General features: G+C 40.5%; 1 protein-coding gene across 1 annotated transcript; it reads left to right on the top strand.

The window, feature by feature from the left end:
• Positions 1 to 2793: 2793 nt before the first annotated feature.
• LOC129869591 (volume-regulated anion channel subunit LRRC8D-like) lies at positions 2794 to 22570 on the top strand. The gene is made up of 2 exons (XM_055944122.1): positions 2794 to 3668; positions 11030 to 22570. Coding segments are annotated over exons 1-2 (2544 nt in total). The 5' UTR covers positions 2794 to 3667; the 3' UTR covers positions 13573 to 22570.
• Positions 22571 to 23630: the final 1060 nt, after the last annotated feature.

Here is a 23630-nt window from a genome sequence, read left to right as displayed (position 1 = left end):
GCACTATGATGCAGTGCCTATGACCACTGTGCCACTCGGGAGCAGCGGTCATAACTGATTGAGAAGGAAGACAACTTATTGAGAAGGAATTAAGAAGGAAAGAAATTCCACAAATGAACTTTTATCAAGGCACACCTGTTAATTGAATTGCATTCCAGGTGACTACCTCTTGAAGCTAGTTGAGAGATTGCCAAGTGTGTGCAAAGCTGTCATCAAGGCAAAGGGTGGCTACTTTGAAGAATCTCACATATAAAATATATTTTGATTTGTGTAAAACTTTTTGGGTCACTACATATGTGCAATTTCATAGTTTTAATGTCTTCACTATTATTCTACAATGTATAAAATAGTTTAAAAAAAGAAAAACCCTGGAATGTGTAGATGTGTACAAACTTTTGACTGGTACTGTATATATTTTTTAAATAATAGCCTATAATCTTTGAGAATTTAAAAAAAATTCAGCATAAGGACACAGTATTAGCCATACCAATTGGTCAGTGTGTTTTTTTTACCGATCAACCGTTATGGTGGGTCGCGAATCAAAAGACACCTCAATTGGTGAGTAAAGAAGCAAAACAGTCATTGAATGTAACATGAGACTGATTGATGTAAGAAAAGAATGCCTTGAAATGTCACGGCTTGTCATGGACTGATTGCAGCTAAGTAGGCTACCTGGCCAGATAATCTTGAAGTTCCTCTTCGCTTGTCAAAACATGTACCAACCATAACACTACCTGCTGCAGGTGTTTTAAGAATAGCTCTATATTTCCATGTCTGTGTACTGTGGAGTCCATGGGGTCTGTGCATTATTTAATGTGTTTAACGGCTTGGTAAGCATGGTAGCAGTGAACCAGGTCCTCTGTAGATAGGGTAAAAGGCAGATGCCATGGCTCCTAGGTACAGTGCATATGATCTTGAGGAATCGACCTACCCTGCAGCACAGGGGAGTGTCTGTGTGTATAAGAGCTGCCTGAAGGGCACTTTTTTTGAGTGGTTTCGCAAAACAATCCCGTTGAGAAAGCTACTTAACCTATATAGGCCTAAAATAAATTATCCTAAGTCTCCTATGAAGACCAAACAACGCAACATTAGTTTTGGATGACAATGTAATACAACCAAAATGTTTTAAGTCGTCTACCATCAATGGATGGATTTGCAACAGGACATTTTATGGATTACACCTTTAACTGTGTGTGTGTGTGTGTGTGTGTTCCAGAAGTATTTGGACAAATTCACTAAAAGTAGTCAAAAGCGTAGTATTTGGTGCCATAGTCCTAGCACCAAAGGACTAAATCAAGCTTGTGACTCCATTTTTTGGGGGGTATGATTTTCATGTCTCTGTAACTTCCTCACTCATCATTATTCACAATTAATTAATGATTATCCTTAATCATGCTAGCATCCACATTAATGTAGAAGTGTTTCGTCGGAAGGAGGAGACCAAGGTGCAGCATGGTGAGCATACATTTTCTTTTATTATTGTAAATGTCACCAACAAAACAAGAAACGAAGCAACAACCGTGAAGCTTACAAAGATAACTACCCACAAACACCAAAGGAAAAAAAGGCTGCCTAAGTATGATTCCCAATCAGAGACAACGATAGACAGCTGTTCCTGATTGAGAACCATACCCTGCCAAAACATAGAAATACAAAACATAGAAACAAAGAAACTAGAACGCCCACCCTAGTCACACCCTGGCCAAACCAAAATAGAGAATAAAAGCCTCTCTTTGGCCAGGGCGTGACATGTTGAGAAAATATATTATATTCTTATTTACAATACATAATTTACAATTATTTACACCACCAGGAAATTAGCTCAGCTAATCTTCAAAATCGGACAATCCTTGTCCGGCAGGGAAACTTTATTTTATAGTTATTTTGTTGCATTATAAAATTATCCTACTGTTCAAAAGCTTGGGGTCACTTAGAAATGTCCTTGTTTTTGAAAGAAAAGCACATTTTTTGTCCATTAAAATGACATCAAGTTGATCAGAAATACAGTGTAGACATTGTTAATGTTGTAAATGACTATTGTAGCTGGAAACGGCAGATTTTTTAAATGAAATATCTACATTGGCGTACAGAGGCCCATTATCAGCAACCATCACTCTTGTGTTCCAATGGCACGTTGTGTTAGCTAATCCAAGTTGATCATTTTAAAAGGCTAATTGAAAACCCCTTTGCAGTTATGTTAGCACAGCTGAAAACTGTTGTTCTGATTAAATAAACAATGAAACTGGCCTTCTTCAGACTAGTTGAGTATCTGGAGCATCAGCATTTGTGGGTTCGATTACAGGCTCAAAATGGCCAGAAACAAAGATCTTTCTTCTGAAACTCGTCAATCTATTCTTGTTCTGAGAAATGAAGGCTATTCCATGTGAGAAATTGCCAAGATACTGAAGATATCGTACAACGCTGTGTACTACTCCCTTTCACAGAACAGAGCAAACTGGCCCTAACCAGAATAGAAAGAGGAGTGGGAGGCCCCGGTGCACAACTGAGCAAGAGGACAAGTACATTAGAGTATCTAGTTTTAGAAACAGACGCCTCACAAGTCCTCAACTGGCAGCTTCATTAAATATTACCTGCAAAACACCAGTCTCAACATCAACAGTGTAGAGGCGACTCCTGGATGCTGGCTAATCTGTCAACTTTGACTAATTTGTTCATATTGGAAACGACAGGCTGTGGTCTATCTTGGTTAAGTTATAAAAATCTTCGGTGTCCCAGTCCAACATGCCTAGCTATGCCCACTGAGGCGTGGCTTACGGAGCGCTCTGAAATATGCTCTATTGAGCGTTAGGCTCAGAGACAGAAGAGGATTTAAAATATTCCACTCGCTGTTTTTTTCTGGTTCAATGAAAGCCAATGAACAATTTACGAAGTAGACCAGACCCAGCTGCTTTTGCATTGGTGTCTATGGGAGACCCACCCGTTAAGTAGACCGGAAGTGACATTTTTATTCAATGGTAAACGGACTGAGTGAACTCTTTATTTTTCAATGCAGATTCAGGCGCGCAATATTGGATCTCCCGTAGGCTACCTCGTGTAAAGCACAAACTATACATTCGAAATTGAAAATAGAACGCATGTTGTGTAACCATTTCACTCTCAAACAGGACATTCAATGGCCGAGATTTATTTCCCAAATCGGCATTGAGCAATTCCGTACATGCGCTATAGGATTTTGGGGTAAACGGATCCAAGTGGACCGCGTAGAAATAGCTTGTGGATGTTATCCTAATACCTTGGGCAATGTGCATTGCACTGTGCTATTTGGATATAGTTCAAATACGCTGGATAAGACATCATCCATTCGCAGTGCTATCAATATGCTATAGCGAGGAGGAAAAATGCTGTGTCACATTTGGAGGCCACTCACGCGCATCCCGTGTCAGCCAGTCTGAGCCAGAGCCAGAGCCGGTGCATGCGCTCAGTGCGCCATCGATGATGTTGTGGGATATATCCAGTCTGGTCGACTATAACCACGCTATGTGTTATACATTTTTAAAATCGACATAGGCACATACAGCCACTGGACTTTTAATTAAATCTATGTAGCCTACAGTAGCGCTGGTGAACAATATGTTCTATGTAGGAGGAGGTGGTGGGTAGCCTATGCAATTTCAGTTGTCGGCGTACTGATCCCATTTTGGAACACAGTAAGTAGCCGAAGCTCTTCATTATATAGGAACCATATAACCTACAGTAGCTGATGTATAACGCAGTGTTTAGCTTTTCTGTCACATGGCAATGTAAACAAGGCATATTTAAAATCTGACTACTGTCCTTACATGTGGTCCAGCAGCTTGTGAATACAGTAGCCTACAGTAGGGTAGCCGAGTTTTTATCAACTCCACGATGTTGAGAAACCCAGTTAACAGCGTAGCTACCGCAAATATGGCCACTTTTGACTGTGGGATGCTGTGGAATTGGAACATTGGGACAAAGCCCCAGCTGATGTTAAAACGCTATAGGCTACCTCTATCAATGCTTTGCATGTCCCATATATTTGTGAATACTACATCAGCATTATACTGCCTATGTTATATTTACAACTAAATAGTTGACATGGAGTTCTATTTTTATTCAGGATAAGACATTGGATCTATGGTAGGTCTAATATGAATATTTTACTGTCTCTGAAGTTCAAATGTCAATTTCTCCTCTCACCTACCCAGGCGTTGAACAGATTTTCATTACTTTTTGGTTGTGTGACTGCTCTTGCCTATCAGTGTATCAGTGTTTTGTTACTTGTCGTGTTTTATGTTTTTGTGTGGACCCCAGGAAGAATAGCTCCTGCTTCTGCAAAAGCTAATGGGGATCCGAATAAATCAATTACATGCAACAATCTAGTGCATATGCTTGCTCAGTTTAAAATATGGGCATGTTGCACAACACAGTAGCCTATCCGTGAAACCAAGAGGCTGGGTAGAGTAGTGATCTGCCCAGCAAATCATAGCCTTCCTCAGTGTGATAATGCTCACCATTGGGAGATCATATGGTTCATTTCATGTCAATGGGTCTACTGAGTGTTCTGATTGGATGTTTTAAATGCCAATCATTATCTGTTGACAAATGAGTGACTCTTTCATAGCTCTTCAGCACTTGACCTACTTTGGAAAATGTCCATAATGAGGTTAGCTTAGGTCTTCAGTCAGTATGCCAGCCAAATTCTACATAACTAGGCATAATCCCCCCAGCTGCTGTTCTAGTCTTAACCCTTTTGTGCACAGCTGGCAATATAGCTGAAAATATAGAGTTGGCATAGTGGTTTATTTGAACTTGGAATATATGTCTGCTTTAGTTGCAAAATGGTTAATTGCACATTTTTTTATTTCATTTAACTAGGCAAGTCAGTTAAGAACACATTCTTATTTACAATGACAGCCAAGGAACAGTGGGTTGGTTAACTGCCTTGTTCAGGAGCAGAACGACAGATTTGTACCATGTCAGCTCGGGGATTCGATCTTGCAACCTTTCGGTTACTGGCCCAATGCGCGAACCACTATGCTACCTGCCACTCCAATTTATAACAACATAAGTGTTCTCAACCAATATTTAAAGGTAAACAATAACAAATGCATCACCAAATCTTGAAGCTGGAACAAGTACACAGTGTACTGTCTACATTTCTGCTCACTCAGGAGTTCAGTTCCGTCTTAAAGCAACCCCAACATCTGAGCCTCTGTGTAGGGAATAGGGTGACAACTTGATCCCCAACTTGCACTGCCTCTGAAGTACAGAAACTTGTACCAGTTGATATCCATTATATTTCAGCATTTTGTCTGAGCAGATTTGGATGTGGAAAACTGACGTTTGCATCCACATGACTTTTCCACTAACACCCTTAACCACATTTGACTGAAACTAAACCACAGTCTAGTCTGCTTACAAGTGTGACCTTCATAAAAACACACTGGCATTGTGCTAGTCACTAGTTGTCTCTGGCATGGTGTCAGTGGGCTCTGCTTTTGTCTTTTACACATTTATATGCAGTGGAGAAAGGCTAGCTAGAGCAATTATACACAGATGTTCCCTATAGGGTGTACTACTTTTGACCAGGGCCCAAAGGGCTCTGGTCAAAAGTACTGCACTATATAGGGAATGTGGTGCCATTTGGGACACATCCTTAGTCTTGTGGTAAGCCGAAGGACATTTAGGGCGTTGGTCATCTGTTGGTATTATGACGGCACTAGGGAATATGTGGCATGTTATTTCTGTAGGCTGTGTCGATAGGTTACCCTCTGGATGAATGAATGATGAACCACTGAAGGTGATGGCATGGGCCAAGAGTGCATCACTCTGGACAGCAGGTCTCAAAGGAATGTATTGTAGCGATCCTTGCTATATGAGCCATGTTACAATTCCCAGAAGTGGGATGGCGGCTGTGAGGCCATCAGAACGCACTACCTGGACGTGTGAGGAGGCTGAGTAGTTGAAGCACGGAGACATGCATTACCATTGTGAGGGGGCAGTGTAGCGATCCCCGCTCTATGAGCCATGTTACAATTCCCACCAAGGAGGTTAACCCTATTTGCAGGATGCGTAGGGTGTCTGCCTTTCACGCTAGCAAACCCGGGTTCCCTTTACTGCACTGCCTTTCGCTACAGAATGAGAGTGTATTCAGTTCACTTCCAAGACTACTGCCATCTTGGACAGGTTTCTCTTGCAAAATGGATTTTAACTCAGTGAGACTAAACTGTATTTCTAAAGGTTAAAAGATGACGGTACCCAATAATGACATTTGTGAATGAATGTTGAATTATCCTATAGGGTATCAGAATTTAAGGATCTCAGATGATATAGTCATTATATTGAAGTATTTATTTGTTTGAAGACAATATGATCAATTAGACAAATACGATGTTTGAGACCGCAAATTAGCTTAAATGCACATAATTACAAATTAGCTACAGAGTACTCTGCCTATAGCAAACTTGTGACTGATTGGCTGTTCACTTTACTTTCCAGGTCTCTATTCAAAGGACAACATTAGGGACCACCCTTTGTTTTTTTTGCAGTTCTTTGCAAGGCAGACATTCTTAATTCCCCTGCCATCTTTTCTATCTGGCTGTTGGGTTTTAGTAAGGCTTTGGGTTTGTTCTTAACGCGTGGGTTAGTCACATCAAAGCCCAAATAAGTTTCATATGATGAAGGGTAGGTATAAAGCTAGAGATCACCAAAAGAAGCAAGACAAAGACAGTAATGACAAACAGTTTTTGATTAGATAATAAAGTAGAGTTTCAGGTGGAACATGTCATGACTAAGCCGATGTCGATTATCTTTAGAAATTGGATAAAATGCAGAGCCCTGTTGTTCTGCTGGTTCTCCATCTTATTTTTTTAAATAGGAAGCCAATTTGTTATCAGCACTGATCAAAACTTGTTTTCTCATGGCTCTCTCTTGTCCCTCTGCAGCGGATATACAATGTCTTTGGAAAGTATTCAGACCCCTTAACTTTTTCCACATATTGTTGTTACACCCTTATTCTAAAATTGATTAAATTGCTTTTTTCCCTCATCAATCTACTCCATACAATACCCCATAATGACAAAGCAAAAACTGGTTATTAGACATTTTTGCAAATGTATTAAAAATAAAAACCGGAAATATCACATTTACATAAGTATTCAGACCCTTTACTCAGTACTTTGTTGAAGCACCTTTGGCAGCGATTACAGCCTCAAGTCTTATTGAGTATGACTCTACAAGCTTGGCACATCTGTATTTGGGGAGTTTCGCCCATTCTTTTCTGCAGATCCTCTCAATCGCTCTTAGGTTGGTTGGGGAGTGTCGCTGCACAGGAATTTTCAGGTCTCTCCAGAGATGTTAGATCGGGTTCAAGTCCGAGCTCAGGCTAGGCCACTGAAGGACATTCAGAAACTTGTACTGAAGCCATTCCTGCATTGTAATGGCTGTGTGCTTAGGGTCGTTGTCCTGTTGGAAGTCGAACCTTCGCCTCAGTCTGAAAGCTCTGGAGCAGGTTTTCATCAATGATCTCTCTGTCCTTTGCTCCGTTCATCTTTCCCTCGATCCTGACTAGTCTCCCAGTCCCTGCCGCTGAAAAACATCCCCACAGCATGATGCTGCCACCACCATGCTTTACCATAGGAATGGTGCCAGGTTTCCTCCAGATGTGACGCTTGGCATTCAGGCCAAAGAGTTCAATCTTGGTTTCATCAGACCAGAGAATCTTGTTTCTCGTGGTCTAAGGGTCCTTTAGGTGCCTTTTGACAAACTACGAGCGGGCTGTCATGTGCCTTATACTGAGGAATGGCTTCTGTCTGGCCACTCTACCATAAAGGGCTGATTGGTGGAGTGCTGCAGAGATGGTTGTCCTTCTGGAAGGTTCTACCATCTCCACAGTGGAACTCTGGATTCTGACTTTCAGAGTGACCATCGGGATCTTGGTCACCTCCCTGACCAAGGCCCTTCTCCCCCAATTGCTCAGTTTGGCCAGGCAGCCAGCTCTAGGAAGAGTCTTGGTGGTTCCAAACTTCTTCAATTTAAGAATGATGGAGGCCACTGTGTTCTTGAAGAACTTCAATGCTGCAGAAAATGTTTGATACCTTTTCCCAGATCTGTGCCTCGACACAATCGCTGTCTCGGAGCTCTACGGACAATTCCTTCGACCTTATGGCTTGATTTTTCGGACCTTATATAGACAGGTGTGTGTCTTTCCAACATCATGTCCAATCAATTCTATTTACCACAGATGGAATCCAATCTTATAGAAACATTAAAGGATAATCAATGGACACAGGATGCACCTGAGCTCAATTTCAGGTCTCGTAGCAAAGGGTCTGAATAGTTGTGTAAATAAGGTATTTCAGTTTTTAAAATTTTATACATTTGCAAAAATAAAATAACCTGTCTAGGACTGGGGTGTCGCTAGCGGCACACCCCCCCCACCCCCACTGAAAAGGCAGAGCCGCGAAATTCAATTATTTATTTATTTTTTAAATATTTAACTTTCACACATTAAAGTCCAATACAGCTAATGAAAGACACAGATCTTGTGAATCCAGCCAACATGTCCGATTTTTAAAATGTTTTACAGGGAAGACACAATATGTAAAGATGTAAATCTATTAGCTAAAAACACATTAGCATAATCCACCATCTTTTATTTGTCCACCAACACCAGTAGCTATCACCAATTCGGCTAAACTAAGATATTTATAGCCCCTAACCAAGAAAAAAACTCATCAGATGACAGTCTGATAACATATTTATGGTATAGGATAGGTTGTTAGAAAAATGTGCATATTTCAGGTAGATGGCATAGTTTACAATTGCACCCACAAATGGACTAGAATAATTACAATGAGCAACGTGTTTACCTAACTACTAATCATCAAACATTTCGTAAAAATACACAGCATACACTAATCGAAAGACACAGATCCTGTGAATACAGACAATATTTCAGATTTTCTAAGTGTCTTACAGCGAAAACACAATAAATCGTTATATTAGCATAGCACATGTGCAAACATTACCCCAGCATTGATTCTAGCCAAAGAGAGCGATAACGTAAACATCGCCAAAATATATTATTTTTTTCACTAACCTTCTCAGAATTCTTCAGATGACACCCCTGTAACATCGCATTACAACATACATATACAGTTTGTTCGAAAATGTGCATATTTAGCCACCAAAGTCATGGTTAGACAATGGGAAAAGTAGCCCAGCTGGTGAGAAAATGTTGGTGCGCCATATTAGACAGTGATCTACTCGTATACATAAATACTCATAAACGTGACTAAAAAATATATGGTGGACAGCGATTGATAGACAATTTTAATTCTTAATACAATCGCGGAATTACATTTTTTAAATTATCCTTACTTTTCAATACAGTTTGGGCCAAGCGAAGCTACGTCAAAAAAGATGGCGTCCTAAGCCACTAACATTTTTTGACAGAAACACGATTTATCATAATAAATTGTTCCTACTTTGAGCTGTTCTTCCATCAGTATCTTGGGCAAAGGATCCTTTCTTGGGTCTAATCGTCTTTTGGTGGAAAGCTGTCCTCTTGCCATGTGGAAATGCCAACTGCGTTCGGCATGAACTGGAAGCGTGCCCAGAGATTCACAGCGTCTCAGAAATAAATGTCCCAAAATCGCACTAAACGGATATAAATTGCTATAAAACGCTTTAAATTAACTACCTTATGATGTTTTTAACTCCTATAACGAGTAGAAACATGACCAGAGTAATATTACTCCCTACACTAATGCTTGGAACAAGTGCGGGTCGGTGGCCGCCGCGCGCGTGACGCAGCAAGAAAAGAGTTCCTAGCTACAGGGTTTTTTTATTTATAGTGCCTGTGATTGTGCAATCGACACCATTCAAATCGTCATCACGTAAAGGCACCCAGGGGAAGACGTAAGCAGTGTCCATATACTCATAGGAATAACAGTGGCCTTAAAACTGACTCCAGAACAGAGGCCAAAATTTCTGAAATCTGACTCCATGTCAGGGAAATTGCTGTAGAATGAGTTCTGTTCCACTTAGAGACAAAATTTCAACTCCTATAGAAACTATAGACTGTTTTCTATCCAATAATAATAATAATATGCATATTGTACGATCAAGAATTTTGTAGGAAGCCGTTTCAAAAATTACACGAATACCATAAATAGTGACAACAGCACCCCCTAGCCTTAACAGGATAAGCTGTTTTCGCTTTGTCATTATGGGTGTAGATTGATTAGGAAAAAATACTGAATACTTTCCGAATGCACTGTATGGTGAGCAATTATGTTTGGCACATTGAATTGCAATAAAATCACAGTATCAAATCACAATATATATAGAATCATGAAAATCGCAATACATATGGTATTGGCACCTAAGTATCGTAATAATATCGTATTTTGAGGTCCCTGGCCAGTCCCAGCCCTAATGTTCATGTAGTAATGAAAGAAATGTGTGGCAGATAGCCTAGAGGTTATGTCATAAGAATATTAGTCATAATAGGGAATGTTGCCATATGCAAATGTTTTTTTTCTTTACTTGACAATTCGTTTAAGAACAAATTCTTAATTACAATGACTGCCTACCGGGGAACAGTGGGTAAACAGCCTTGTTCAGTGGCAGAAAGACAGATTTTTACCTTGTCTGCTTGGGGATTTGATCCGGCGACCTTTTGATTACAGGCCTAACGCACTAACCACTAGGCTACCTGTCTCCTCATGGTGTTGAAGATGTACTGTTCTTTTCTCCAATGATGTGTGTTCTGCATTTTTAATGCCAAAATCTGAATTTATCAGTGATGACTGATTTTCCAAATTGCATGTAGTCAAATTAGGACCCATAGTGAATCTAATCAAGACATCTAATGTAATGTAAATTCCGCAGATTTAAAAAACAACAACAAAATGTCTTCTCAATTTGGGCTTAATTCATTTTCGGGAGGTTTAATTGTACTTGTTTGTTAAATCATGTGTATATTCTGTTTGTCACTGTTTAATTGTCACTGTTTAATTAATACGTCTGCTTTCTGTTGCAGTGATGTTTACTCTTACCGAGGTAGCCGCCCTGAATGACATCCAGCCAACCTATCGGATCCTGAAACCATGGTGGGACGTCTTTATGGACTACCTGGGCGTCGTCATGCTGATGCTGGCCATATTTTCTGGAACTATGCAGTTAACCAAAGACCAGGTGGTTTGCCTTCCTATCCTGGAACCAGCTTCAGAGGACCCCAGCGGTTTCACAACACCGCAGCCAGTGGAGGGGTCTGGTTCTGGGTCAGGGAACGGAGGAAGTAGGGTGACGCTAGCCGCCGCTCCTCTAGTGACTAAGGATCTACCGGATAGTGTTGTTCATCAGATTCACTTTCCACATTCTGGTGGTGTTGGACAGCAGCCTCTGCCAACAGGCGTCAGGACAAACCTGGACTTTCAGCAGTATGTTTTTGTAAATCAGATGTGCTATCATGTCGCCCTGCCGTGGTATTCTAAATACTTCCCATACCTTGCTCTTATACACACCATCGTCCTCATGGTCAGCAGTAACTTCTGGTTCAAATATCCAAAGACTTGTTCGAAAATAGAGCATTTTGTGGGGATTCTGGGGAAGTGTTTTGAGTCTCCTTGGACGACCAAGGCATTATCTGAGACGGCATGTGAGGACTCAGAGGAGAATAAGCAAAGGCTCACTGGTGCCCCTTTCCTGCCAAAACATTTCTCAACCAGCAGTGAAGAGGGAAGTCCTAACCAGTCCAACCCGATGCTGGCTAAGTCTGAGGTCAAGTTCACTGCTGATAAGCCTGTCATTGAAGTCCCATGCATGACCATACTAGACAATAAAGATGGAGAGCAGGCCAAGGCCCTATTTGAAAAGGTTAGGAAGTTTCGTACCCACGTGGAAGACAGTGATTTGATCTACAAGCTCTACGTTGCCCAAACAGTGATCAAAACTGTGAAGTTCATTTTGATCTTGTGTTACACAATGACGTTTGTTGCTGCCATTGACTTTGACCATGTGTGTGAGCCTGACATAAAACATTTAACTGGATACACTAAATTCCAATGCACACATAATATGGCATTCATGTTAAGGAAGCTGCTTGTCAGCTATATTTCCCTCGTCTGTATATACGGCCTCATCTGTATATACACTCTCTTCTGGCTCTTTCGACGACCTCTCAAGGAGTACTCTTTTGAGAAAGTCAGAGAGGAGAGTAGCTTCAGTGACATTCCTGACGTGAAGAACGACTTTGCGTTTCTCTTGCACATGGTCGATCAGTACGACCAGCTGTACTCTAAGCGGTTTGGTGTCTTCCTCTCTGAAGTCAGTGAGAACAAGCTGCGGGAGATCAGCTTGAATCACGAGTGGACATTCGAGAAACTGAGACAGCATGTAACCCGCAACGCTCAGGACAAACTGGAGCTCCATCTCTTCATGTTGTCAGGTTTGCCAGACGCTGTCTTTGACCTGACAGATCTGGAGATCCTGAAGCTGGAGCTGATCCCAGAGGCCAGGATAACAGCCAAGATCTCCCAGATGATCAACATTCAGGAGCTACACTTCTACCACTGTCCTGCCAAAGTCGAGCAGACCGCGTTCAGTTTCCTTCGTGACCACCTCCGGTGCCTTCATGTCAAGTTTACGGATGTAGCCGAGATCCCCACTTGGGTGTACCTGTTGAAAAGTCTGAGGGAGCTGTACTTGGTCGGGAATCTGAATTCTGAAAACAACAAGATGATCGGATTAGAATCCCTCAGAGACATGAGGCATCTAAAGATTCTGCATCTAAAAAGCAATTTGACGAAGGTCCCGACCAACATAACAGATCTCTCTCCACACCTGATCAAGCTGGTGGTACACAATGACGGTACTAAACTCCTGGTACTGAACAGTTTGAAGAAAATGATGAACCTAGCTGAACTAGAGCTTCACAACTGTGAACTGGAGAGGATACCCCATGCTATTTTCAGTTTGACCAACCTGCAGGAGCTGGACCTGAAATCCAACAACATTCGCACCATTGAGGAGGTCATCAGCTTCCAGCACCTCAAGAGGCTGATCTGCCTCAAACTGTGGCACAATAAAATCATTACCATTCCATTGTCAATAAGCCATGTTAAAAACCTTGAGTCCCTCTACCTTTCGCACAATAAACTTGAATCTCTGCCCGTACCCTTGTTTAACCTGCTCAAGCTGAGGTATCTGGACATTAGCCACAACTCCATAGTGGTAATTCCGCTGGAGATTGGTTTCATGCAGAACCTCCAGCACTTTGCTATTACAGGCAACAAGGTGGAGGTAGTACCCAAGCAGCTGTTTAAGTGCACCAAACTGAGGACACTATGTCTGGGACACAATTGTATCGCCGTCCTTCCAGAGAAGATCAGCAATCTGGTGCAGCTAACAAACCTGGAGCTGAAGGGAAACTGTCTGGACCGCCTGCCGCCCCAGCTAGGCCAGTGTCACCTCCTCCGCAGGCACTGCCTGGTGGTGGAGGACCACCTGTTTGACTCACTCCCCCTAGAGATCAAGGAGAGTATCAATCAGGAAGCCAACGTGCCCTTTGCTAATGGGGTGTGAGTGACTGTCACTTTACCCATACAGGAATGGGATTACAAAAATGAGACAACTCTCCAGAGTCAATGTTTTTAATTACAACATGTGAACTGAAAGAAAGGTTTTTGCTCAGGGCTGACTCGTCATGAAAGAACAGATTAGGTTTTAAACGGGTAGAAAATGACACTGTGCTCACTCATTATGAAAGAAGATCCCAGGTACTGTGGAAAAAGCCATAAGTATGGTCTAGTTCAAGAATGGTAGGTTAGTTCCAGAGTTATGGGCTGGTTCCATAGTGATGGTCTGGTTCAAGAGTGATGATCTGGTTCAAGCGTGATGGTCTGGTTCCAGATTGATGGTCTGGTTCCAGAGTGATTGGGTGGTTCCAGAGTGATTGGGTGGTTCCAGAGTGATTGGCTGGATCCAGAGTGACGGGCTGGATCCAGAGTGACGGGCTGGATCCAGAGTGACGGGCTGGATCCAGAGTGACGGGCTGGATCCAGAGTGACGGGATGGATCCAGAGTGAAGGGATGGATCCAGAATGACGGACTAGTTCCAGAATGACGGACTAGTTCCAGAATGATGGACTGGGGTGTAATCATTAGTCCAAACAGTTGCAAAACAGAACATTTTGCAACTAAAACTAGTGTTTCTATTGGACAATTCAGGTAGGTCCTTCCCCGTTTCATTCCATTTGCTTCTGTTTAAGAAATGTTTTGCAACAGAATCGGCGTAATGACTACATCCCTGGTTCCAGAATGAGGTTCTGATTCCAGAGTGACGGCAAGTTCTAGAATGACGACCGTGTTTGTGTTAGACCACGAAATTATTAGTCAATGTTCTGAGGAAAATGGATGCTCCTTTTAATTATGGAACAGAGAATGGTGGTGTAGAATTTATAGATGCGAGGGATACATGTTCTGATGAGATTTTATGTTTGTTTTCTTTTGTTTTCTTCATGTTTTATAGCAACATTTTATGGAACGCCGTTTGGGTCTTTGTGTGTCAAAGAAGATACACGTCAAATAACACTTTGTCATGTCAAATAACACTATTTGATGTGTCAAATAAGCTTGTTGACCAATCAGGACCGGAATATGACTGCACGTCACATAATAATTTAACGTGTTCATAATTTTTAATACGTAGTTATTACACATTGATTACACTATCACTTGTATTTCATATGTCACAACGATTCATCGATATATATGCTATGATGCTAGTACAGTGCTGGTCATAAAAAAAGCTAGCTAGCTCATGGATGCAAACAATGTCTTCCCCAAAAACATAGCAAAACGACATAATCTGTTTCAGTAAGCTAGGTATCATCTAAAATAACCCTAATTTATAAGACAGTTTTTATTTGACTAATGGTGGTCGGACCCATCTATGTGAAGCTAGCCACAATAAGGATTAGCCACAATAGTGAACTTTGCGGTTAGCCTTCAAAATAAAAGTATGTCAATGACAGTGTTGCAAATGAATACAAATTGTAGAATTATGCTATAATTGAATAGATCATGCTAAACGAGTTTGGAATGTTATATAAAATCAACAAAAGACAATCATTTGCGTGGTCTAGGGCACTGCATCGCAGCGCTAGCTGTGCCACCAGATACACTGGGTTCGCGCCCAGGCTCTGTCGCAGCCGGCCGCGACCGGGAGGTCCGTGGGGCGACGCACAATTGGCCTAGCGTCGTCCGGGTTAGGGAGGGTTTGGCCGGTAGGGATATCCTTGTCTCATTGCGCACCAGCGACTCCTGTGGCGGGCCGGGCGCAGTGCGCGCTAATCAAGGGAGCCGGGTGCACAGTGTTTCCTCCGACACATTGGTGCGGCTGGCTTCCGGGTTGCAGGCGCGCTGTGTTAAGAAGCAGTGCGGCTTGGTTGGGTTGTGTTTCGGAGGACGCATGGCTTTCGACCTGTGTCTCTCCCGAGCCTGTACGGGAGTTGTAGCGATGAGACAAGATAGTAATTACTAGCAATTGGATACCACGAAAAATTGGGAGAAAAGGGGGTAAAATTTAACAAAAATCTGTGGAAATAACACTGTATGTATTAGACTTTAGAATTTCATTGGGCCATTACTGATTTCACTGTACAAACTTACCTATGGATTGTGGATCAATGACATCTATGGATTGTGGATCAATGACATGGGGTATCAGTCTACTCAGTGACACACAGAGAATATTAGCATCGTAGCTCTTATTGTGGGACTCTGAAACTGTGAATTGAGCCACATTTATTGTCAACCTATGTGTATTGAACACTATTCCAGAGGAAAAATAATACTGTGTGGATGTTTGAGCCTGATAACTGAGGAGGACGTTGGGGAAAAAATTATTGGGTGTTGAGTAGACTGATACCCCATTTCATTGATCCCCAATCCTTAGGTAAAGCTGTACAGTGCAATGGTGATTTCACACAGTCACACTCCCGCGATAAGAGCTACAACACTAATACTTGTGTAAACTCTTCACAGTTGTGTTCTATGGGTGTCACCGAGTAGACTGATACCCCATTTAATTGCTTCACATTACAAAATTGTTTAACCTGTCTGGCTCTGGCGTTCCGCTAGCGGAACTCCTCCCACATTCCACTGAAAAGGCAGAGCGCGAAATTCAAAAGATATTTTTTTGAAATATTTAACTTTCACACATTAACAAGTCCAATACAGCAAATAAAAGATACACATCTTTTGAATCCAGTCAACATGTCCGATTTTTAAAATGTTTTACAGCGAAAACACCACATATATTTATGTTAGCTCACCACCAAATACAAAAAAGGACAGACATTTTTCACAGCACAGGTAGCATGCACAAAGCCAACCTAACTAACCAAGAACCAACCAAACTAACCAAGAAACAACTTCATCAGATGACAGTCTTATAACATGTTATACAATAAATCTATGTTTTGTTCGAAAAATGTGCATATTTGAGGTATAAATCAGTTTTACATTGCAGCTACCATCACAGCTACCGTCAGAAATAGAACCGAAGCAGCCAGAGTAATTACAGACACCAACGTGAAATACCTAAATACTCATCATAAAACATTTCTGAAAAATCGATGGTGCAAATTAAAGACAAACATCTTGTGAATCCAGCCAATATTTCCGATTTTTTTAAAGTGTTTTACAGCGAAAACACAATATAGCATTATATTAGCTTACTACAATAGCCTACCACACTACCGCATTCATTCATCAAGGCACGTTAGCGATAGCAATAGGCACGTTAGCGATAGGGAATAAACCAGCAAAAGATATTAATTTTCACTAACCTTCATAAACCTTCATCAGATGACAGTCCTATAACATCAGGTTATACATACACTTATGTTTTGTTCGAAAATGTGCATATTTAGAGCTGAAATCAGTGGTTATACATTGTGCTAACGTAGCATCTTTTTCCCAGAATGTGCGGATATTTTTATGACACTCCAACTATTCTGACCAAATAACTATTCATAAACGTTACTAGAAAATACATGTTGTATAGGAAATGATAGATACACTAGTTCTTAATGCAATCGCCATGTTAGAATTCTAAAAATAACTTCATTACGACAACCAGCTTAGGTATAGCGAGAGAGTACCCAAAATCTGGGCGCAAACGACTAGTACAACATGTTCGACAGATATATGAAATAGCATCATAAAATGGGTCCTACTTTTGATGATCTTTCATCAGAATGTTGTACAAGGGGTCCTTTGTCGGGAACAATCGTTGTTTGGATTTAGATTGTCCTCTTCTCCAGTCAATTAGCACGGAAAGCTAGCAAAGTAGCGCAAAGCTCTCCTTCCTGAACAAAGGCACACAACGCAACACGCCTAACGTCCCGAATAAATTTCAATAATCTAATAAAACTATATTGAAAAAACATACTTTACGATGATATTGTCACATGTATCAAATAAAATCAAAGCCGGAGATATTAGTCGTCCATAACGACAGCTTATCAGAAGGCAAAACCAGGTCCCTTCACGCGCTCTCCAGAAAACAGGAAACTGGTGACACGTCATGCCGAGAGCTTTTATTCGACCCCAGATCAAGTTATACACTCCATTTCTTCTCTCACTGCCTGTCGACATCTAGTGGAAGACGTATGAAGTGCATCTATACTAATAAATATCAAGGACATTAATAGGCAGGCCCTAGAACAGAGCATCGATTTCATATTTTCCACTTGCTGTCAGGAAGTTTGCTGCAAAATGAGTTCTGTTTTACTCACAGATATAATTCAAACGGTTTTAGAAACTAGAGTGTTTTCTATCCAATAGTAATAATAATATGCATATTGTACGAGCAAGAATTGAGTAAGAGGCCGTTTAAATTGGGCACAATTTTCCCCCAAAGTGAAAACAGCACCCTCTGTCCTCAACAGGTTAACATGATCTAGTCTAAATATGGCATGATTTCACCAATTGCAACCTTCTGCATCACTTTCAAATAGGTACTTTTATTTTGAAGGCAAACCGCAAATTCCACGATTGTGCCTAATCCTTATTGTGGCTAGCTTCACAACACATAACCCGGTCAGGTCGAGCCTCATGAAGCTAGCTGGCTGCTTATAACGTTAGCTTTTGGCAACAGGGTTTAGTAGCTGGCTAGCTATTTATTTTCATGAACTGAAGTTCAGTTGCAATAGGTGAACAACAAGTGGCTACCTAGCTAATAATTACTCACAAGGATTCCTAAATCATTGCTAAGAATAATAAAAATGACTGCAGTTATTACTGGTCATTGTTTTCAGGCTGGTTGTATTGGTGTTAGCTAGGTACCAAGCCAAAGCTAGTCAGCTACCCCAGAAGTTACGGTCCAACACAACATTCTACAATTAAACTGTTATTTGACATGTCAAATTAAAAGCTTATCTAACGTGTCAAATAGTGTTATTTGACGTGTATCTTTTTTGACACACAAAGACCCAAACGGCGTTCCATAACATTTCTCTACGTTTTCCCTGAATCCAGGAAAGTCCATATCATGGCTGTCTGAAGAAAACCTCTCATAATTGTATGTTCGTTATTGGGTAAAGAAGGTAATTTTTTCTATTCCCTGAAAAGTGTTTGAAGATAAGACTTCATAAGCTATTTTGAATACATTGTCTTGTCATGAAATGTTCCGACCGAGTACAGTGAGGGGAGTTAATGCTTTCAATAAATTTACTTTTTTTTTTTTTTTTTTACATTCAAAAATGTTAAGGTTTTCATTAGACAACAACGATATGTGGCAGTTTCGGGAGTCCTCTCTCGATTTTTACTTTGGTCTTTTGTTATGTATATTTCATACATAATATAACCTATGCCCCTATTGTGGTAGTACTGTACTGTCAGAACCACACTTAAGGAACAGACTGAAGAATCCATCAACAAGGATGATTATAAAACACTATTTGTAGGGTTTCCCAAACTCGCTCTTAGGGACCCCAAGGGGTTCACGTTTAGTTTTTTGCACTAGCACTACACAGCTGATTCAAATAATCAACTAATCATCAAGCTTTGATAATTTGATTTGGCTGTGTAGTGTTAGGACAAAAACCAAAATGTGCACCCTTGATATGACAACTCCTATGCATAATTGATGTGCTATAATATGGTCTTGGCTGCTAACTAAATGACTGCATGTGTATGTTTAATATCCTAGTCTTTTGCTCATAAATGTGTCAGTAAAGTATTTAACTGTTTTAGCAGACATTTAACACATGTTCGTAACCCTATGACGCATTCATACTCAAATAAAACCATGTCCCGTATGTCTAGTGATTTCACAATATGTTTCAAGCATTTGAACTAGCTTACAACCACTTATATGGTTGTAGGCTACCAGAATGGGATGCAGGCCATGCCAGGTCAGTTTTAATTGTTTTGCACCTTTCAATCAGTCAAGGGTTTCTTATTTTCTTGCATTCCATTGGTGGTGCACATTTAGTTATATGGCACGTATCTTTTCCATTAATTTGGGATTCAGACCTGCAGATATCTCCTAATGCATTTGGGCTGTTCTACACAACAGATGCTGTTAAATATGGATTCACCTCAACATAATACCACTTTTTTGTTGCATGGAATCATCTGACAAACTTAGATATTTGGGTGAACGTTCCCTTTAATTTGAAATTTTGTTCAACCAGTGAAAAATGCTGCTATCTCAAGTGCTGCAGTGTTCAGTCTCGTATAGTTAAAATATTTTGACTGAAAAGGTATGACAATTGCAACTCAATAAAGGAATTGCTAAGTAAACAAACGGTGTCAAGTCTTGCATGGATTTGATGACAAGCTCATGGGGTTATGAGTTGTAGATTGCACTTGCAAAGTATAGATTTCAATTTTTGGAGCCCAAAAATTGAAATGTATCATTTTGGTCTCAGAAACAATCACAATGTGGACCATCGAAAGATTAGAATGATAGAATATTAGCATGTACAGTACCAGTCAAAAGTTTGGACACACCTACTCATTCAAGGGTTTTTCTTCTTTTGACTATTTTCTACATTGTAGAATAATAGTGAAGACATCAAAACTATGAAATAACACATATGGTATGTAGTAACCAAAAAAGTGTTAAACAAATCAAAATATGTTTTAGATTTGTCAAAGTAGACAGTATTTGCCTTGATGACAGCTTAGCATGCGCTTGGCATTCTCAACCAGCTTCACCTGGAATGCTTTTCCAACAGTCTTGAAGGAGTTCCCACATAAGCTGAGCACTTGTTGGCTGCTTTTTCTTGACTCTGCAGTCCACCTCATACCAAACCATATCAGTTGGGTTGAGGTCAGGTGATTGTGGAGGCCAGGTCATCTGAGGAAGCACTCCATCACTCTTCTTCTTGGTCAAATAGCCCTTACACAGCCTAGAGGTGTGTTGGGTCACTGTCCTGTTGAAAAACATATGATAGTCCCACTAAGCGCAAACCAGATGGGATGGCGTATCGCTGCAGAATTCTGTGGTAGCCATGCTGATTAAGTGTGCCTTGAATTCTAAGTTAATCGCTGACAGTGTCACCAGCAAAGTGTAATAGTTAAACTTTAGTCCGTCCCCTCGCCCCGACCCGGGCGCGAACCAGGGACCCTCTGCACACACAGACAACAGTCACCCACGAAGCATCGTTACCCATCGCTCCACAAAAGCCGCTGCCCTTGCAGAGCAAGGGGAACCACCACTTCAAGGTCTCAAAGCGAGTGACGTCACCGATTGAAACGCTATTAGCGCGCACCACCGCTAACTAGCTAGCCATTTCACATCGGTTACAAAAGCACCCCCATACCATCACGCCTCCTCCTCCATGCTTCATGGTGGGAACCACACATGCGGAGATCATCCATTCACCTACTCTGCGTCTTACAAAGACACGGCGGTTGAAACCAAAAATGTCAAATTTGGACTAATCTGACCAAAGGACAGATTTCCACCAGTCTAATGTCCATTGCTCATGTTTCTTGGCCCAAGCAAGTCTCTTCTTATTATTGGTGTCCTTTAGTAGTGGTTTCTTTGCAGCAAATCTGACCATGAAGGCCTGATTCACGCAGTCTCCTCTGAACAGTTGATGCTGAGATTTGTATGCTACTTGAACTCTGTGAAGCATTTATTTGGGCTGCAATTTCTGAGGCTGGTAACACTAATGAACTTATCCTCTGCAGCAGAGATAACTGAGTCTTCCTTTCCTGTGGCGTTCCTCATGAGAGACAGTTTCATCATAGCGTTTGATGGTTTTTGCGACTGCACTTGAAGAAACTTTCAAAGTTCTTGAAACTTTACAGATAGACTGACCTTCATGTCTTAAAGTAATGATGGACTGTTGTTTCTCTTTGCTTATTTGAGCTGTTTTTGCCATAATATGCACTTGGTCTTTTACCAAATAGGGCTATAATCTGTATACCACACCTACCTTGTCACAACTTATTTCATAGTTTTTATCTATTACCTATTATTCTACAATGTAGAAAATAGTACAAATAAAGAAAAACCCTTGAATGAGTAGGTGTGTCCAAACCTTTGACAGGTACTGTACATATTTGATGCATTATTGATTAACTGCATTTTAATAGTGTTAATATGGAATAATGTGATGACATTACCATTTCCAAATGATTACTATTTTCTCTCCATGATTGTGTTTTGAAACTTGTTTGAGAGAAATGTTTGCTCCTTGTTTTATATTGTATACATTTGTAGTACATGTTTTTACCAAGGTATTTATATTTACAGTAATGAGAATAATGTGTAGAGAGACTGTCTAACCAAAAGGTTAGTATGAGTGATACGGGTGATTGATTGTTGTAATGGCCCTCAGCTACCATCTCTAGTCAAAGCTTGATTTCTGACTTGTAATGTTTGACAATCCGTAAATTAGGTGTGTTTGTCTGTGTATGTGCGTGTGTGTGCGGGTGTGTGTTTTGTGTGTGTGTGGCAGGGAAGGATTACTTGATTAAGTTCCAATAATAAATCATATGCATTGTTTTGTAAACAACAGAAATAATAACGGGGTCTCATATGAAGCCATTGTGCTTTTATTTTTGTTTAGTATTCTATAGTTTTAAAAAGGGAGTATTTCCACAGTTGCTGAAAAACAACTGCATTTTAGTTTTTAAAATTATTATTTTAAGCATTTGAATAGAATATTTTGTCTTTTAATCATCTGATATTCTAATGTAACTCTTCTATATCTGTTAAACTAACAGAAGCTACATTTGAGTCCACTTACACCACCACCAAAAATACATTAGTTACAACTACATACTTCCTTCCTAACAGATCGTTCCAGGTTATGCAATCCTATTTGTGTTGACAACTGTCATTTGTGTAATATTATTATTATACAAACCACACTGTGTACCTGACAATGATTAATGCCATTAGGATAGACGATAACAATGTAATCCCTGCAGCACTCTCAAACCACTCCTGATCAAATTCCTCCTGCTTAGCCCTACCTGTCAATTTAATTGTCAGATCATGTATTACAGGCAAGAGATTTTTTTCAATGAACAATAAACACAATGAAATACATTTTTTGACCTGTTTCATCTTTTGATACTTACAGTAGTTACCAATATGACTTTTTATTATTTCAATGAATGATCAGTTTATCGATCTGTTTTGAATGGGGTTCTCAGATCTGCACTTCTGCTTTCTCTTGGGAATGAGGATGCAATATAAAAGTTAATAAAGGTTAAATAAAATAAACAAATAAACATAAGAAAAGCCTATTGGAGGCCCTGATGGAGCGCAGGCCTAGTGGTGAACTGTCTCGGAGTGCCATCGTGTGGGCAGATAACGTTAATACAGGTTATTTCCTTGTAGATAGGCCTATTTACATGGCAAAACCAAAATATTGATCTTACTTCACTGACACTACTGTTATTTAGATATGTTTCTCTTCAAATAAAACGGATTTGTCTGTTTTTAATCCATATAGCAAATAATGCAGTCAAAGTTACCCGTGGTCCCGCCCACCCCCACAAGTGTTCAGGTGTGTCAATCATCCCAGTTGCTGGCTACGCATGTAGACAGGTAGCCTAACTGAGGTAATTAGCATGTTTCATCGTAGGTAGGCTATTTGACTGGTACTATTAAAATCATCACAGAGTTAATTGTCATCATCAAAAATAGTGACTAAAGTATTTTTAATAAAGACGTTGAGACACACTTCGGAGGGTCATCTCATCATGAAACACTAGACTATATCCGGAAGCAAGCCAAATATAAAGGGAGTAATCAAGTTTTCGCATGTAAATCCAGAGTTCTCCAATGCCTAGTATTAATTTGGGATTTCTTTGTTCATGTTGTTTGTACAGGAGTTCAAGTTGAGTAAATTTCGGAAGATAGTGTCTAAGCAGACAAAAGAGGAGCTCCCAAAAGCAGTCATGAAAGGTATGATGGTATGGCTTTTCTTCAGAATACCCACATGCCCTGGATTGTGAATGTCAGAGGAGGCTGGTGTGTGAAGCTATAGGAGGACATGGCCATTGTAATGGTTGGAATGGAATAAATGGAATGGAGTCAACATGTGGTTTTCATATGTTTGATGTGTTCAAAAACTTTCCATGAATGCCATTCCAGCCATTAC

The sequence above is a fragment of the Salvelinus fontinalis genome, chromosome 14 (assembly GCF_029448725.1).
Source record: "Salvelinus fontinalis isolate EN_2023a chromosome 14, ASM2944872v1, whole genome shotgun sequence".
In the NCBI taxonomy this organism is placed as follows: Eukaryota; Metazoa; Chordata; class Actinopteri; order Salmoniformes; family Salmonidae; genus Salvelinus; species Salvelinus fontinalis.
Note: the sequence above shows the minus strand (reverse complement) of the source record. Positions and strands in the feature narration are given on the sequence as shown.